Raw genomic sequence first — 18,371 nt, forward strand, 5'->3', positions numbered from 1 at the left:
ACTATTTTCTTACGTCTTGTTCGGGCATCCGGGGTTTTTTATAAATTCATGAAAGTGTCCGGTTGGCATTGCGTGGCTGATAGGAGGTGAAGTACACTGCGTAATTGCGACTGGTACCACAATTTCAAGGCTGGGGCAAGTGTACTCTTTTTTGCGAAATGTGAATATGGTCACGCTACTACACTCAACACCTGCTCGGATCATGTCTAAGAATTGGAGGAAGTAATATCACGCGTTTTGGTGCATCTGATCGAGGTGCAAGCAGACATTTTCTGTGCTCTGCGGACATGTGTGGTGGATATCATCGTATTTAATCGAACCCTCTGAGTCATTCCTTCATTTCAATTCACTGAACACATTATTATTATTATTATTATTATGTCTATTTAAAGGGAATAAGAGGAGCCATTTCGATTGTGTGTTCACACCCACAATGTCTCGAAGCATTAAAAAAAAAAAATCTTAATTAAAAAAACTTTCTTTCTTTTTTTTGAAATATAAATATATTTTTTACTATCAAAACTTAGTCTAGCCCACCCCTGCATAGATTTACACCACACTCGTAACACTTGAATACAAATAAGCTAGTTTACCATTGCAACAGCAGTGGCTAACGTTTAACTTTTTAACAGTGCTAATGCTAGCTTAGTATTGATTCATGTTAATTTTTGGGGGCTGTTCCATTAAAAAAAAATCCAGTGGTAATCAAAACAATATCACATTATATACACTAACGGCTAACCAGTCCATTAGGAGCAACGCAATTTGTTCTAGAAGCCATTTTGAAATGATTACAGCATACAATAGCAATACCCAGATAGCATACGGTGGCCCAAAAGGGTCAAACAGGCACGCAGGGATTGCTACAGTTCCCATAACAGACAAGAATACAAGACTATCTCAGCAAGAGGGAAGCAACGCTGGGAGCAGTTTTGCATCCAGATTTGGGGAAGAAAAAGAAATGATAAGCTAATAGGTCGCTAATTACGACGCACAAACAGGATATGTGCAAATTACATGAGGATGTTGCTACTCGGAGAGATCCAAACTACAAAGTGCACGTTTGACTTTAAGTGCAGTTCTCGCAATCAAGTCATGATGAGAGTTTACCATAACAACAACAACAATACACTATAATCGATAGCATGGAGCCCAAACTAAATTCTCCCACGGCTACTGCGGGGAAATTGACAAGAGCCACATTGAAATTACAGCTTTCTGTTTAAAGTAATCAGGCAGATAGTTTTGAAGGCGGTTCCCAGCGTTCACTCCCTACAGAGATTTCCACATTCAAATTTCACATGGAAATGTCCCCATTGAGGGACTAATAAAAGGTTATCTTATCGTATTCAGAACCAAAACAAGATAAATTTGTTGTTAGATGACAATTTTATAAGCGGTTACTTGAGATGTATCACAAATCGGACCATGACATGAAGAAAACCATTTTCTTGTGAAATGGAATTATCTTTATACTCGCGAGACCTGCAGATTACGCTATGGCTTAGTTTGACAAGAACTATTACAAAAAAAGAGCCTCAACAATGCCAGCTTTACGTTTCAGTGTATGACCATGAAGAATGTTAACCAATTAACTGTGACGCTAAACATCGCAACCTCGGCACCCATCAAGAGTAAAAAAAATTCATTTCTGAAAATGTGCCTGTGAGCAAGACGTTTATAATTTTGCAGAAGTGTGACGTCGCAATACAGCTCATTTTCAAAATACCACCTCCACACTCCAGACCCTTGATCATGTAAATGCTTAGTTGGCCAGATTAAAGAACAGAGCGGGCTGTGTATGTGATCTAATGAGATCCAAATAAAAAGCGACAATTACATCAGAGCTCGCGTTTCCCATGAGGGAGAAAAGAACGAGTGAGTGAGCTCACCTTTCTTCACAATGAGCATGCTCACACCCCCCTCACCTGCGGCGGGAGTTGTGTGTGTGTGTGTGGGGGGGCACATTCTCCCCCTAAGAGACCCTCCCGGCCAGAATGCATTGACACTTCCATGTTGTCTCACATCTAACCGAGCTCAAAAAACGTAGCACAGGAAGGTGCGATGCACAATGCAATCAACGCACACTAACAAGGGTAAATCAGTTCTGCTAGAATCAATCAGATAATCGGGCGGATGTGATTTAACAAGAGAAAAGGCTCATTATGATTAACAACGGTGTGTGGCTGGGCTTAGCGCACGAATAGAGGATCATTTTTGTGTTTCTGTGTTGCTTTTTAATGCTCTCGACACACCAAAGCAAGACAGAGTGGGCCTAGGTGTGTTTTGAATAAAAGGTAGACTGATTGGTAAACGTAATGATCAATACATTTCCGAGTTACACATATTGTCCTAATGGAAGATTAATTACTCTGCTCAAATGGACACGAAACATAAAAGTCAGCAGTTAGGCTGTTCGATTACACCGAGTGGGATATATTGTGATTTCATTATATTTCCTCAGTATTGTGAAACCAGGTATTAACTTCAGTATCAACTTTCACAAGTTACTAAAAAGTCAACTATAAAAAGGTCATGTCTATTATTAGAGCCTAATGCTAATGACAGCCACACTTAGCATTGCCTTTTCGGTAGGTAATCATCAAAATGTCACACAAAGTGACTTCATGAATTAAATCCCCCTCAAACATTTCATAGGGATAATGGTCCTTTGTATAAACTAAGTACTTTGTCGCTAAAATCTAAAACAAGAGAATGTTTATTAGCGCTAATGCAAATGTTAGCAATCCTGGAAGCTACAGTTAGCACTTTCTGCAGCTCATCCGAAAAAAAAAAAGTCACAAAAAGCCACTTCATGACTTTAATTAATTCCAATCTATAATAGTCTATAGTGGCGCGAAATGTTGAGTATGCTTAGTAGCACAAGTTAATAAACTACCAATACAAAAGGAGCATCTTTGTGAGTTAATGTTAGTAGCTCTGACGGACACACCTAGCAGTTTTTTCGGCAATAAATACATTTTAAAAAAAACATTAACAAAATACATGTTGACTTTAATCCCCTCGGACCATTATCAAAAACAAGCAGGTAGCGCAAGTTAATAAATACTCAAATAAAAAGGGAGAGTCAATTATTCGAGTTAATGTTAATGCTAGCAGCTGTGGAGGCTACATTTAGCAATAGCATTGGCTATTACTAACAAGTCGCTTCATGGCTTAAATCTCAAAGTTTTGATAGTGATAATGGTACTCAATGTACGTAAAAAAAATAATAGCTGGTACAAATGAATTAAAACGAAAATGATTAGGTAGAGTCTTATGCTAACGATAATACGTTCACTATGACAATGTTGCTCAACTGACAATTCTGAGGAACAACGTATGTAACAACAACTAGTGGCATTTTCATAGAAATTCATTCATCTGAAAAGTGTCACTTGTTACCACGAAAAACTCAACTCAACGTCATTTAAAGGTGATTGAGTTAAAATAAATACATAAATAAACGTAACTGAAAATGGAAGCAAATGTAGAGTTGGTACCACTCATTTACTTTTAGTTCTTGTTGTTGGAGTTGTAAAATGATGACGTTTCGGACGACTGTGACATAGATAGGAGAGGTGCTGTCGATTTGTAATGTTTATAAAGTGGTACCTCAACTTTAGACTCAGTGGGAACTAGCGCGAGTCATCCAACCCCTTATTGATTCGTTAATTGACTGATTGGGAGGTGTTTTCGAAATACTTTTGTCCACATATTTTCAACAAGGGGGCCAATGATGTTTACAATGTGGGATGTTTTGAGTCAAGAATGATTTCCATTATGAGTCAATTAAGCGCGATGGACCTGAGCAGTAGGTCGGTTTAAAAGGGAATTTCCCCGAGCAGATCGAGTGATAACGCCTTTGTCGCCGGGCCCCGCTTGGCAGGGAGGGAAAGAAAAGGAATCTGAACTCTGCCTCTGAGGGTCATTGTTATTCCAGCCAGCCTTGTTTGAGTGTATTGTTGTGCTTGAAGCTTAGCCCGTTACCTTGGTAACCCCCACAGATAACCAGCTCTTGCCCCTGTACTTACTGGCCAGGCGTATTTGAAGGGAATGACAATGAGTCCATTAGCCCCATCATCTCCTCCTCCGTCGTGGCCGCGGCGGTGGAGCGACTGGGAATTTCCTCCCAGGATCCCCGTGCTGCCCGAGCCAAAGGTGCACGTGCCGGTCGGGACCACGCGGGCCTGGTACTCCTTGAGGCAGGCTTGGAAAAAAGTGTCACACTGGTCTCGAGAGGAACAGCGCTGCCCGTCGCCGACCGTGATGTCGCAACAGTCGCCGTTCAGAAGGAGTCCGTTGGGGTTCTGGTAGTGGCGGATCTGGAGCTCGAACATCCCCACTGTGCGCACCGTCTGACAAACACAGATAGAGAGAAAGTTCAGAATCCTCGCATCTTTAAATCACTACTTCTCGGGAAAGTAAATGAATAGCCCTGCGATTAGCGGGTGACCAGTCCAACCGTGTTTCACCCAAGACTCAAATGTCCTCATCGGCTAATGGATGGATGGATATCCTCTCACTTTTCCTTTTACTGCAAAAAAAGCCATGGACGTCTCCAGAGATTCTGCAGACATCCTAATGAGCCGAACCACTTTCGTTGTCATTTGACACTACAATACTTGAAGATTCCAATGTATAATAATAATGCATCTTTTTCTTCAAACTTTCAGTAAATGACAAGAAAGTGAATATATTATATATTTCTGGGGAGCCATCATTTTAAATGGGGGGGACTGTGAGGCACAATTTGCAGGATTTCAATGAATTCTGTTCAGGAAGTGACACCAATGTAAATGTATAATAAAGTAGCTAAAAGTGGGTATTTGCAATGTATCATGTATTTAAAATGTATCAAAACAGAAATCCACATATTTTCATTCACTTCTAGAAAGCAGTTTTGTCAACATCAACAGTTCTATTTATGTATTGTCAAATTAAAAAACAGCATGCCTATTTTCTACCCTATTTATTGTTGATTTTTGACAATCAAAGCATGACTTTATTTCAAGTAAAACACACCCATCCATCCATTTTGTACACTGCTTCTCCTTTTCAGGGTCACCCGAAGCTAGCACCCAAAACTAGACTTTGCCTGAAAAGCGGACTACTCTCTGGACTCATCTACGCTGACCGTCCCCAAACTCAGCACCGCCAAAAGAACACAAAACTCTAACAACTGAACACCACAGAACGAGTCAGCAAAATTTTTAGATAAGAACGCCAGCAGTTTTGACTCAACTCATTAAACAAGAGGCAGTCTGGCAAATAGTCTACAATTCTTAAAAAAAAAAAAAAAAAAAGAGAGAGGTTTCAGGATATTTATTGTCACTCAGTTTTGTCATTTTACTGATAAATTAAATATAAGAATTACACATTGTTAATTTAAATTACACAATTTATACGAAAGTGCTACTAGCTTAATGCTAAGACACAACAAAATGCTGTAGAGTAGCTAACAAAACTAGCATCGGTGTTATAGTTGTTTGTATAACTCTTTAAGCAAATGTTAAACACCAATAACACCGCAACATGTTTACAGACAATATAACTATGCTGATGTATTCATAATAGTACTCAGCTGTTAAACTTCTTTGTGTACGTCTGTACTCTACGATTTAAGTCTGTCTAAAAAGTCAGCCTATTGAAGGCCTCTGTTGTACATCGCTAACTGCCTGTCAGCACAGAGAGAGGGAATAACACTTCGAAGGACATCAATTGAATTAACGATAACATCAAGCGACCTCCAGCTGCGTAGCAAGCCCTCCAAATCATCAACACTGGCTGCCGTGCAACACAATCCAATGATTATCTCTTCTTTTCCCACAACCGCACCCTTCATAGTTTTCACTCTCTTGTTAAGGGAGGCCGCCTCCTCTTTTCTCGACATGGGAACGAGCTCCTGTCATTTCGCTTTCTTTGGGCTCCACCGCTGTGTCACCATTTTTCTTTTCTTCCAGCTGGAGATGGGTGGAAAACACACACAGGCAAGAGTTAATAAGACCCCCTGAGAGTGTCGGAGCAGCAGGGTCGTGTGTGTGTGTGTGTGTGTGTGTGTGTTATCGGTCTACTGGGGTGAAACAATGGCGCTGCCAACAATGTCTTCACAAAGCCCCCCAAAAAGTACCCCCCCACCCCTGTCCCCCCATAACATTATCTAGTTTGTTTGCCATCAAACCTCCATGAAGTGTTATTGCGCAACACTGAACTAAAAATAGCGAACCCCAGTTAATGTGTAGTTAATCAGGGACAAAACAATGTGATACGTAAACAAAGCACAATACAATTCCAATCACAATATGAGATGTTCGTTAATGTCCCTCAGGGCACAATCTATACTAAATACGGCCCAAGCATGGGGTGAAAATCGCTTAGTTAAGTCCTAGCCCCTTCCCCTAACCCCAACCATTGCCTACCCCTGTTCCTTACCCTAACCTCAACCATAACCCAATTCAAACCTAAACTCCAAAACCAAGTCTTGACCCTCAAAAAGAGGTCTAAACTTGTGGGGCCCAGCAAAATGGCCCCACATGGACGAGTGGGCCCCGCAACTCTGTGAAATCCTGAAATGTTGGCCCCACTATGTAGCAAAAACAAGACACCCCCACCCCCACCCCCACCACACACACACACACAGAAAACGTCTCAAGAACTGTCGCCTGAAAACGCCAATTTGGTTTGAAGAGGTCATAATAGGGTCATATTAACCATTTTTAGGAGTCCTTCAAAAAGGGACCTGTCCAGGAGATTTTATCCAAACTGTAACCAAATTTGAAAGTGCACATTTATGAGAAATTTCAGTTTGGCTAAAGCTAACAGACGTAGTTTGGCGACTCCTAAAAGTCAACTCGATTAAGGCAACTATACAAGAAAAACACAGAAATGCGCGAGCACTTGTTGATACAACAACAGCCATTTCAACTACAGTTAAGCCCTTTTCACACTGCACTTAGCAGGGTGCATCCTGCCGTCAACTAACCCATTCATTGTGTATGTGGTGAGGGGCAGGAACCACGGTTTGGCGCGTTGCTGGGTGATGGATGTCCACTGAAAATTTTTCTATTAGAGCGCAGCGTTGACGTGATGTCGGACGAGTGCCTCCGATAGGGACAGGAGCTGGCGAAGAATTTGTGCTATTTTGGTGGACTCGCACTCAGTGGGAACTGAACTCATGTTGTCTGCATAGAATACACCCAAGTGTACCACAAAAACACAATCAGCTATTCAAAGTAGAGCATTGCAAATCAAAAACATGCAAATGAATACACAAATTCAAAGGCTAACAGTCATAGCGCAGCATCTGTTTGACCCAGTCAAGCAGGTTACAAGCTCTTCCAGATGTTTAGAATAGGACTCTATTGTCAAAGGAGACTCCACTCCTACTAAACACCTACACTCACGTGCTCATCTTTGAACTGGCTGATATCATCCGCCTACCCAGGGGTCGGTAACCTTTCCTAGAAAAAGAGGCATCTTAAGCCAAATATATCACAAAAAAAATGAGTCTGAAGCCACAAAACATGTGAAGATTGTCATAAAGGAAACAGGGTTTAGTGTTAGTCTAATCTACTGAGGGCCGAAGAGCTAATTAGAGCTGCACCGCAATTTTTCAGACACTTTAGACTTTTCAGCTTCTGTCAAATTTTTGGAAATTTTATGGACATTAAGTATTACGCTACTTTTCTGCATCTGTCCCCTTTTTTTTTTATGTCTCTTTTTCAACAATTTTTATGCCTTTTTTTGCTATCAATTTTCAGAAATGTTTGGCAATTTTGTGGACATTTTATGGTCTTTTTTTAATTTTATTTTTTTGGACATTTTATGGTTATTTTTGAACATTTTCTTCCCTGCGCCTTTTCTTAAATCAATTTCTGATTTTTTGGGCAATTTTGTGAACATTTAATGGTAATTTTCAGGATTTCTTCTTTTGTTTTTGGACACTTAATATATCAGTTTTCTGACTTCTTTTTTTCCAATTCAAATACATTTTATGGAGATTTTCTGCCTTTCTTCTTTAGTTTTTGAATATTTTACGATTACTTTTTGAAAATTTTCTTTTCTGCCTGTTTATTAAATTATCTGCCATTTGTTGGCAATTCCTAAGACATTTTATGGCAATTTTATGCTTTTCCTATTCCTTTTGGACATTTTATTGTCACTTTGTGGACATTTGTAGGTCATTTTTTAAACATGTTTACCTTTCGTCTCTCTTTTTCTGATAACTTACAAATTTGAACTGATATTTTTTATTGATTTAATTATTTATTTTAAAATATTTAATCCTTAATTTATTTATAGGATATTTTATGTTTAAGAAATATATATTTAAAAAAAATTTTTTTATCAAGAGATCCACAGGGAGCCACAGGAGAGGGACTAAAGAGCCGCAGGTCTATCCTTACCGCAGAGACCATTAAGTGGGACTTGATTCCAGGACAGCTGCATGAAAGTCAGCAATGTGAATCACTATATCATGTCAGAATCATGTGGTGTTTTTTTGCACCTAACGTTCTCAAAACAAGAGGTACGCTGTCCATCAGCTCATCTCCTCAACATCTTTTACAAAATGGTCACCACCAAAGGCTGCGATTGTGTGCGTGTGGTCCGAGAATGCAGCGAGTGGAGTGTGTTGTTACTCAGCTATGGAGCTTGCAGCGTACACACAAAAGCATACATAGAGAGAGAAATGCCCTCATGTTCAACATTCACATGCGCCAGAGTTTTCATGGCAGTGGCCTTGGGGCTTCACACACACGCACACCCAAGACACAGATGCGTGTTCCCTGTTAATATAACGCGCACACACACACACACACACACACACACACACACACACATACACATACATGTTGCACCTCTGGGCCCGACTCACATCCCAGGCATCCTTCAGTGCCTGACAGCTGCACAGTATAAAGTCAGCATTTCAAGACCACAGTCATTCTTCCAAACAGGACCATTTTATATAAATCTCTCCATAAAGAATCACCTGCATTAAAGTAAAATGGTGACCAATAAACGATTAACAATAGTTGATGTGTCAAGCAGCCGCAGGCAACGTGAGCTCATTGGCCAGTTCATTACGCACACCTCTGATACAAACATTGGGATTTGATAGATAATAAATGCTCAATTTTGCTTCACTGCTTAAGAGAAGGCTGAAATATTAATGACGCCTGTTTGTGATACAGACTAGCCAACCTTCTCTTTTCCACAGTGTAGTGCTTATCCTCGTTATGATCACGGGAGAGTTGGTGCCGATCCTAGTTCAGTATTGAACAAGAAGAAGAATACATTTATGCTTCTTTCAGTCAGAACAATCCTAAAAGTTACGTGGTGGCATAACAAGAAGACGGCTGGACATAGCCCCGGAGCACAAGGAAGTTACATGTCTATATATAACCTGGAATCAATTCTGCCCGACTTAAGCCAAAAGGCAAGGTACACCCTGGACTGGTCACCTGACAACCACAGGCTATGTGTTGGCATAACAACCAGACACCTGGAGCATGTGGCCTTATGAGTCTCAAGACTGAAACACAGGACAGTACATGTCTATACTGTATATGACCTCGAGCCTATCCGAGTTGACTACGAGTGAGAAGCAGGAGAGACCCTGGACTGGTCACTGGCTAATTGCGAGCTATGTGTTGGCATAACAACCAGACACCTGGACATGCGGCCTTAAAGGGCTTGACGGTGGATAACAGGACAATTACCTGTACATGTCTGTGTAACCTGAAACCTATTCCAGCTTACTTTGAGTGAGAGTGGTGGTAAACCCTTGACTGGTCACCTGCCAATCACAGACTATGTGTTGTCATAGCAACCAGACACCTGGACATGTGGCCTTGTGAGTCTTCACTCTGGAAAACACTACAGTTGCATGTTTGTGTAACATGGAGCCTGGAGGTGGGAGACACCCTGGACTGGTCACCATCACATTGCAGGCTACTGTAGCTGTTGGCATAACAACCATACACCTAGACCATGTGGCCTTTGAGACTGAGAAAACAGGAAAGCTAGCCTACATGTTAACAAAAAAAAAAAAAAAAAAAAAGTCAACTAAAATAGTACAAAGTGTTATTTTACACAAATAATCCATGTTGTTTGAATGCATGCAGTTCAACCAAGATTCGTGCGGTTCTCTGCCTAAGAACAACAGGTGGGCAGCGCGCCACCGAAGAGAACGGGCAGCATAAAACGGACGACAAAAGCAGACATAATTACATGAAAATGCGAAACTAAACAAAAGTGGGCACCAAAGTGTGTTCAAAGTCAGCTGGTGTGCTTTAAGTGGTGCTGCAAATAGCACTTAATCGGCGGCTTACCTGCGGTTGCAAGGCGAGCGCGACGAGGAAGATCACAACCCGAGGCAGGTGGAGGCTTCCCGGGTGCGCGGCGGGCTTCCCGGTGACGCTTCTGAGCTCCGGCCGACTTGTGCCTTCCATCCCAGCGTCGGAGGCGGCGACGGTCCCCTTTCCACTACTCCTCCTATTCCGAACCGAACCTTTGACAGCTCCCATCTCCTTCCCACTTACTTCATCCCTGCTTTGATCTGCGCCCACCGCGCGTACACCTGCGCCCCTCCTGAAAGGTGTGCGTCCTCAAACGCACCGCGACCATAAACGCACCACCGGAGCGTGTCGGGTTCTCTTTCCTCTTTTAAGCGGCTTTAAAGGTCCAATCTGGCGGCTCGCTGGACTTGAACTCTCATCCCAATTAGGTCACTCTCCCTCTCTCTTCAAGGCTTATCAATCAAGCCCCGGAGCAGTCGAACATCTTCGGACTCTAGCCCATTTTTTTGTTGTTGTTGGTTGGTTAGCCTCAAGTTTGTTTTGTTTTGTTTTCCTTTGTGCGCTCCTCATGCAAAAAGCGGCCGGGTGGTCATTTGTCAAGCGCACACGGAGACTGGCGGCGAGTCAATGTGGGAAACAATGAGAGAGAGAGAGAAAAAGAGAGGGGGAGAGAGAGAGAGAAAGGAGCGCACGGAGGGTGTGTCCTGAAGCAGGGGCTATCCGTCTTTCAGCGCCGGTCCGGAAGATTCCCAGCTCTTGACAAAAGCTCCACTTTCTCTCTCTTTGCTCTCCAACTTTGCTTCATTACGCATCACGTTGGCCGCCCGGTCCAGATTATCCATGCGTAAAGTCTTTACGCAACGCAGAGCAGGCTCTGTTTGTTGTCCTTTTACATCAGAAGCTTCGCGGTGTGCCAATTAGCAGCAGTGCCGGGGGTTTACACCGGCTGGACATCAGGGGCCCCATGTGTTTTCATTCCCCGCCCCCTTCTACCAATTCATTTGGATGATAAAACCATTCAATCACTGCATTAGTGTGACACTTTTTGCTCTAGCAATCAGTTAAATTACACTCAAAGTAATATTGGTTGTACAATCTAATAAAGACATGACATTTTGTGTATTTTTCTTTCATGTCATTAGATTGTCCATGTGTTGTGGTCATCTTGTGCATCCGTCTCATCAACGATACATTTTCAGGCATGCCATATAGGAATTACTTCACCATATTACAATATTGGAGTCCATCCATTTTCTATCACACTCCGGTATGCCAGTTGACTTTGGGCTCCTTATCTCAACGTCTTTATAATTACACTATGCTAGTTACCATGGTTACATGCTGCTATTGTTAGATGTGCTGTTGTCTCATTATCATCATCCATAGTATGTAACCGGCTTTGTCTCGCTTCCTGCTTCTTACTGGACAGAGGTGTTGTCATCATGGGACTTATCACTCATGTTGATACGACTGTTGTGCCCATTGTTCTCTCGTCCTTTCCTTGGTCGCTTCCATTAAAGTTAAGAGTTTCATTTGTTCTATGGCCACACACATAATGCGAAACACCTGTAGGCTATCTCAAATCATCTTTCCCCATATAAGGAAATAGAAATGTTCATCCATTCGAGCCAGACATTGTGCTAGTTCTGGTGTGAGCCTTGGCCATCAGGGGGCAGTGTAATACATATATCAGGATACACGAAGAAGAATTACGTAGCGGATTAATGCATGTGTTAGAAGTGTGGTAATTAAGTTAAATTCGATCTAATTTAAATAACACTTGCAATAACTAGCAACAATTTGGAGTTTCACCCAAAATCAATGAATAAATCTTACGAGTCTCCTGCTCTTCTTATCTACTGAAACAATGATTATGTTGACTCAATTGACTCACAAATTTACTTTAACGGTGTGGAACCCGGGCCTGTTTAGTCAAGCATAAAAAAAAACCCGTTATGCTGTTTAATGAATGGCGAAAGATGGCTACACAGGATCATTGCAACTTCTGCCATCTACTGGAAGAGCATTTAATTTCTCTGTCTGTTACTATATGTCACTGGTAAAGACAGATAAGAGTTGTATTTGGAGAAAAAAAATAATGTCTTCATTATCTTTATTGGTCTGAAAGTTATGTACACACACAACACTCACCATGAAACCAAATGAGACAGCCCAACCGTTGATTAAACACTAACAGAATGAAGACATGAATGGAACAGGAAAAAATATTTTCAGAGTATTGCGCCCATGCACATGACATATTTTCCACACGTGTCCACACAATGCACCTTCTTTATCGCCGATGGTGGTCTTGTTGCTCAAGAACTTCCCTGACAACCGCTGGCGTTTCCTCGGCCCCCGGCGCTCGACGTTGACAACCCCCCCCCCCCCCCAACCCAACCTCCGGCAGTGGAACAGAGAGGACCCTTGAGGAAGCGGGGGCCTCGATTTGCATGCCAGGGCCATGACCTCTGTGCCCGAGATGAATTCTTAACCAAGGCAAGAGGGGGGAAACGACATGACAGGACCAAGTCTGTAAGCCGTAGCTATCCACAGCTCACCTGAGGAAGTTACTAGTGAATAAACAAGAGCTTATCGCACTGTTTTGGAATAAAAGAACATAAAGATTTTTCATGCTTAATGTAAATATATTCTGCCTCACAAATGTCTGCAGGTTTCCAAATGATTACGCAATCATCACGCGGAATCCCCCAGGGCTCACTTCTGAGGCCTCCTCCTCTTGATTTCCAAATAATCCGTTGATTTTTTTTCCCCTTTTCTATATATTAATTATGGCACAATCAAACTGTAGAGTATGCTGTTGATATGGTGACACTATAGCAGACTCGTGAACTACTCAGCGATTCCCAATCTCTTGAGTGTATCATCACCCATTTGTATGCGAGCACGACATCTGCATCATGAAACTTCAACACTTGCGGCTAAGATTCTCTAAATAGAACCGGCTTTACAAACAAGTGTATAGAAAGGAAGCAGACAGTGATACAGTCTGGAAAAGGGAGAGGGGGGTTGGGGGCAACATCAGGAAGATCTCGCGCACTTTTTTTTTATTTGACTGCAGAGTGACGTCAACACCCTCCCACATGCGAGTCCACAGATAAGTCGCCTTTTCAGCCCCTGCAACTGTAAGAACACTGTGCTGGTGAGTAGGAAGGCGCTAGGCATGTTGCCAGGAGCATCCAGTACACTACACACACACACACACACACACACACACACACACACACACACACACACACACACACACACACACACACACATATGGCGCCCTGGTGGCTAAGGTCAGCGCTTTCTCAAGGCAAAATAAGGGAGTGTGGAAAGGCTTGGGAAAGCGACGGAAGAATGGGCATTTGTGCGAACACAGTCCAAGCGACCTAAAGACAATAACTCAGGGCACAGTTTAAGCCCACAACGGGAGGGGGGCTCCCTGGTTGTGTGTACATACAGTGGGCACACAGTGAGTCCAAATTAAGACTAACTCACACTCAATCCACTCAGTGTTTGCTACACATAATTACACTGCACAATAAGCGAAGGCCACAGAGGATACGGTGAGCAAACAGGAATTGGGCATTTACTAATTGGCACACTACTGTGAGCACAAGTGGCTGTTAAACTTCATCAAGAGTTTGATTCGATCCAAATTGCTGGCTTATCAACACGGAGAGGGCCCGTGATTCTCCGATTGACCCGAGTCGTCTTCAAATAATTTGTTGGAGCTCAAATGTTTTGACGAGAAAGCCGTTTTTATTAGTTGTGATTGGGTTAAACTGCAGATGGTATAAGTAAATATTCACCATTTTAATAGTGTGACCAGACTATTTTGCATTGTGAAGTTAGTGATTCTCAAAAGTGTCATACTAGCAATCACTTTTGGCACACAATAATAAAAATACAGTAGGCAGTTAAAGTACAGCTCAGCTCAAGTACATTTGCATTAATAAATGACTTTATTTAACTTATGTGTAATACATTTCAAACTGAAAATAATTGTGTGTAATTTTTTTCCTTCCTATATTAACTCATTCACTCCGAGCCATTTTCACTGAAGCAACCCCCTTCGCTCCTGGCTGTTTTACTGGATTTTGACTGATTTTGCAAGGCCCACAGAATATTGTGTTCTATTGCTATAAAAACATGGAACCTGCCTAAAGAAAGACTAGTATCTCTTCTTCCATCAGGACAAAAAAATAAAAAAAAGTACATTTTTGCAACAATTAGCATTAGAATATAGCCAAGTTTCATCATTATTCACAAATCTGTTTAGAACTGTGGGGAAAATCAGCTTGTATGCAACATTGCCCCGGTTGATCTCTGCTGCCATCGGCTGGCTGTTTTTGTAAGAACTACCATTGCTTCAATCGTTCTCTGCCGTTGAGGCTGAATCAAAGCTTTAATATATATAAAAAATTAAAAGATTTTTTTTTTTTAATGCGTCTTTGGGAGCATGATATTTAAAATAGGAAGTATTCATACGTTTTGGGGAGAAAATTAGTTAATACAATTTCAATGTCCAAACTGCACGACATTACAGTGGCTTACAAAATGTGAACACATTAGCCTACAAATATATTGTATTTTAATGTCAGTCATATTGTAAAAAGTTTGATAACCACAAATTTAGTTTATAAGCAACCCTTAATAATGATACTTTTACTGTAAATTTGCCACATTGCGTGGCTTCATGAAATAGGGCGTAATGCGATGAATTTTAATTGGTTTTCTGTACATTCCCCCAGAGAAATGACATACAAATTGTTTGAAAATCAATATTATCCTATGTAATGTTGTAATTTATTACTCTTTGGCCTACCTTCACAGGGAAGTTGCCTCCTGTCACACTCAATTCAATAACCACAACAATGGCGCCATCTGCTGGACTTAAGAACACTCAGTGATTAGTCATGAAGCAGTACATTTTCTGAGAAAGTTTGTTTTTATTGTAAAAAAATGGAAAGCTCCAGGTGTGATGTCTGACAGACCAGACGCTGGGTGCAATGCTTTCGGAAAAACATTAAATCAACGCTTGAGAATAAAGAATTGGAAAGTAGGGCAAAAAAATAAGACAAAACAAAAAAAGAAGCATCCTCAGTTTGTGTCACTGCTCCAACAAACCTGTGCAAGGAAGTGACAAGACGGGTTATTTCTTGGCGAAAGAGATCTTCATGGCGTTGCTCTGCGTGATCTTGAAGCCTTGCAGAGCTTCTCGCGCTGCGCCGGCCTGCACGTCATTGTCAAACTCCACGAAGGCGATGTCGTGCCGGCCGGGGACCAGACGCACTTCCTTGAAGCCCGGGAATCTGCGGACCAAAGCACGGCATTGAACATATGGATGAAGACAAAATGTGTGCGTGCCAAAATGCAATGACTTTTTACTGACTGGTTGAAGAGCATGGATAGCATGAGCTCGTTGGTCTCCTCAGGCAAGTTGGTGAGGAAGAGGATGTGATTGGGAGGATTCTCTGAAATCTGGAAGCATGAATCAAGAGTTAGAAATGCATTGTGTACAAATCAATGATGACAACGTTCCTACTTGATTGTTATTTTGACTTTAAATTTGAACCCATTTGGCATATTTTGCTCCTCAAGGAATTGATAAACACACATTTGAGGATACAAATGGACAAAAACGTGAAGTGACGTGCAACTTATTTTTTTCCCCATTTCAGAGATAAATGCAATTAATGTTATTGTCTTTTTTGGTGCAATTTTGATATTTCATTCTGCATGTGTTTTTCCAGTGCTATTGTTTTTGGTTCGAGTCTGGTTGTGATTTAATTTTGCCCAAGAACAATTAGCAATCGGTACTTCTTCGCTCGACTGTTTCAGGTCGTTAATAATCAATAAAAGGATCTCGTTTTAATGTCAGACAAAATCATCTTGCTCAATTAACCTTTCAAAAACACACATTTTGATGCAAAATGTCAAATCAGTGCGTTGGTTGTACCATCACTGAGGTTAATTGTGTGTTTTTCTTTTAAAACCTTGCTGCCTACTGTTGGCTTGAACATAAAGGGCACGCTTCTCATAGGAAATTTGTATAGAAGGACGCCGTTGACAACATTGCAACAAGTCAATTTCAGTGGAATACTGTACATGCATACAGATATTCTAGCCAAACCTGAGCAGTTTTTCCCTGTCTTTGATAAGCAAAAAAAAACCAGGAAGTCTAAGAAGAGTAAATTTTCCTCTCCTAACTTTAAGCCAGTGTACTTTCATCCCATGAAATTATGCAGTTGCAACACATTGGTGCTTAAATGTATTGTATAATGTTAAATTCTGTTTTAAGTGTCAGATTAATGGCATAAACATCATATTGTGCCTAAATTTAAAGGGGCTTGCCCCCCCCCCTTTTTTTTAAATCAAGAAACTCAGGGCACTGAAAGGTGATAGGCCAGGGTTCTTATAAACACAAATGTAGACTACAGCATCTTAGAGCAACAAAATGCCCTTAAAAGACGCCTTAAAATACCTGCTGGTGCATCTGTCCAGGCATCATCTGACCAGGACCCATTCCACCAGGCATCTGCCCTGGTGCCATCCCTGGGGGCGGCATCATGCCCGGCGGGGGCATATAGGGCGGCTGTCCTGGCATGTGCATCATGCGACCCCCCTGGTTCATCTGAGGCATTCCCTGCAGAAAAAGACAAAAAGGCAGTCATGACGGCTCAGCGATTTTAGTAGAGTATAATAAATATTATATGTTATTATAAATACAATTGTGTGCATCTTACAGGCATGCCTCCAGACATTGCAGCCGCCTTCTTGTTTCCGCTCGACTCAGGCTTCACAGGCTTCTTCTTCTCCTTCTTACGATCGCGCTCCACAAAAGTGCCTTTCATTTTGGCAATGATGTCCGAATCCTGACTTGCATACTGGATGCGCTGTGGAAAGTGTTGACCCATAAAATCACCATAAAGCATTTTAAAGGAGGTATGTAAGGTGGAAAAAAAAAATCAGGTCACCAAGGACATACCATGGGTTTGTCATAGAAAGGAAATCCCTGCATGGATCGGAGAGCATTGGAGGCACTGTTGACCTCTTTAAAGATAACAAAGGCCTGACCCTTCATTTTCAAAGTACGGGCGACCAAGATGTCCAAAATCTGGCCAAACTGTGAGAAGATGGCATAGAGGGACTTCTTCAACTCTGAGGAAACAAAATAGATACATTATTCATTCACATTGCACACATTTAGAGATTAAAATGGGTGATCTGGTGTGAAGTGAGATATTAGTAATAAAAAAAAATCAAAATCTCAGTTGTAGCTTCATGTAAAAGTTTTTTGTTCTGTGACCAAGATTAGAACTAAAAACACTTGTATGCAACGTCAGCTTTCCACACTGAAATAAATGCAAATGCCATTAATCTGTTCTTGCCCCACAAAAAAAAAACATTTTTGAATGTTTTGAAATTAAGAAAAATACAGTATTGTACTTTATAAAAGCATACAGTAAATAAGAGTTACATAGAATGTTAAAAAATTGTTTGTGCCTCGTGGTTTCATTCTTCAACGCAATACAGACATACAAGTAAAACACAACGAGGAGACAACTGGTAAGCTGTAGGTGGGCGACGGTCCTCACCATCTTTCTTTATTTTCTCGTTCAAGTTGTTGATGTAGATTGTGTGATTGAGCCGAACCTCCGTCGTGGCCATCTGGAATTTCGAAAAGAACACGTTGCAAGTGGAACTAACGTTACAAAAACGACAGAAAACGACATGTGACTGGACAAACAGTTAGCATTAGCAACAGTCATAACCGTAGCCAAAAAGCTCATTCTAAAACAGCATTATTAAGCCAAAGATCTACAACCGGTTGCTCGGAAACGCACGAAACACTTTAAAGAGACAAAAATCGAACATGCTCACTTAAGCCTGCGATGAAATAAGTAATTTATAGATAAAATACAGACTTATTAAAGCAGACTTGTACGTACCTTGAACACTGAATGAAACGCGGATGAAGCCGATGTGAAGTCTCGCGATAAAAAATAAAACTGTCTTATTCGTCATGTTTTGGCAAAGAGCTTTCAGTCCATTACTGCCATC

The 18,371-nt window shown here is 41.4% G+C and overlaps 2 protein-coding genes across 2 annotated transcripts in view; both read right to left on the reverse strand.

Annotated features, from left to right (window-relative positions):
- LOC147171339 (uncharacterized) overlaps positions 1 to 11,168 on the reverse strand; it is a 36,367-nt gene extending 25,199 nt beyond the window's left edge. The window contains exons 1-2 of the mRNA XM_086081080.1: positions 10,332 to 11,168; positions 4,035 to 4,358 (exon numbers count right to left, since the gene is read on the reverse strand). Of these exons, the coding sequence (XP_085937206.1) occupies positions 4,035 to 4,358; positions 10,332 to 10,526 (519 nt within the window). The 5' untranslated portion in view covers positions 10,527 to 11,168. The remainder of the gene's footprint in view (positions 1 to 4,034; positions 4,359 to 10,331) is intronic.
- Positions 11,169 to 15,236: 4,068 nt separating this feature from the next.
- snrpa (small nuclear ribonucleoprotein polypeptide A) lies at positions 15,237 to 18,333 on the reverse strand. The gene is made up of 7 exons (XM_086081434.1): positions 18,260 to 18,333; positions 17,906 to 17,978; positions 17,296 to 17,468; positions 17,054 to 17,203; positions 16,792 to 16,953; positions 15,700 to 15,788; positions 15,237 to 15,619 (listed from the first exon to the last, which is right to left on the reverse strand). The coding sequence occupies exons 2-7, from the start codon at positions 17,976 to 17,978 to the stop codon at positions 15,460 to 15,462; spliced, it is 807 nt and encodes a 268-aa protein (XP_085937560.1). The 5' UTR covers positions 18,260 to 18,333; the 3' UTR covers positions 15,237 to 15,459.
- Positions 18,334 to 18,371: the final 38 nt, after the last annotated feature.

The sequence above is a fragment of the Leptonotus elevatus genome, chromosome 7, assembly GCF_054856555.1.
Source record: "Leptonotus elevatus isolate MCC_2025b chromosome 7, RoL_Lele_1.0, whole genome shotgun sequence".
Classification (NCBI taxonomy): Eukaryota; Metazoa; Chordata; class Actinopteri; order Syngnathiformes; family Syngnathidae; genus Leptonotus; species Leptonotus elevatus.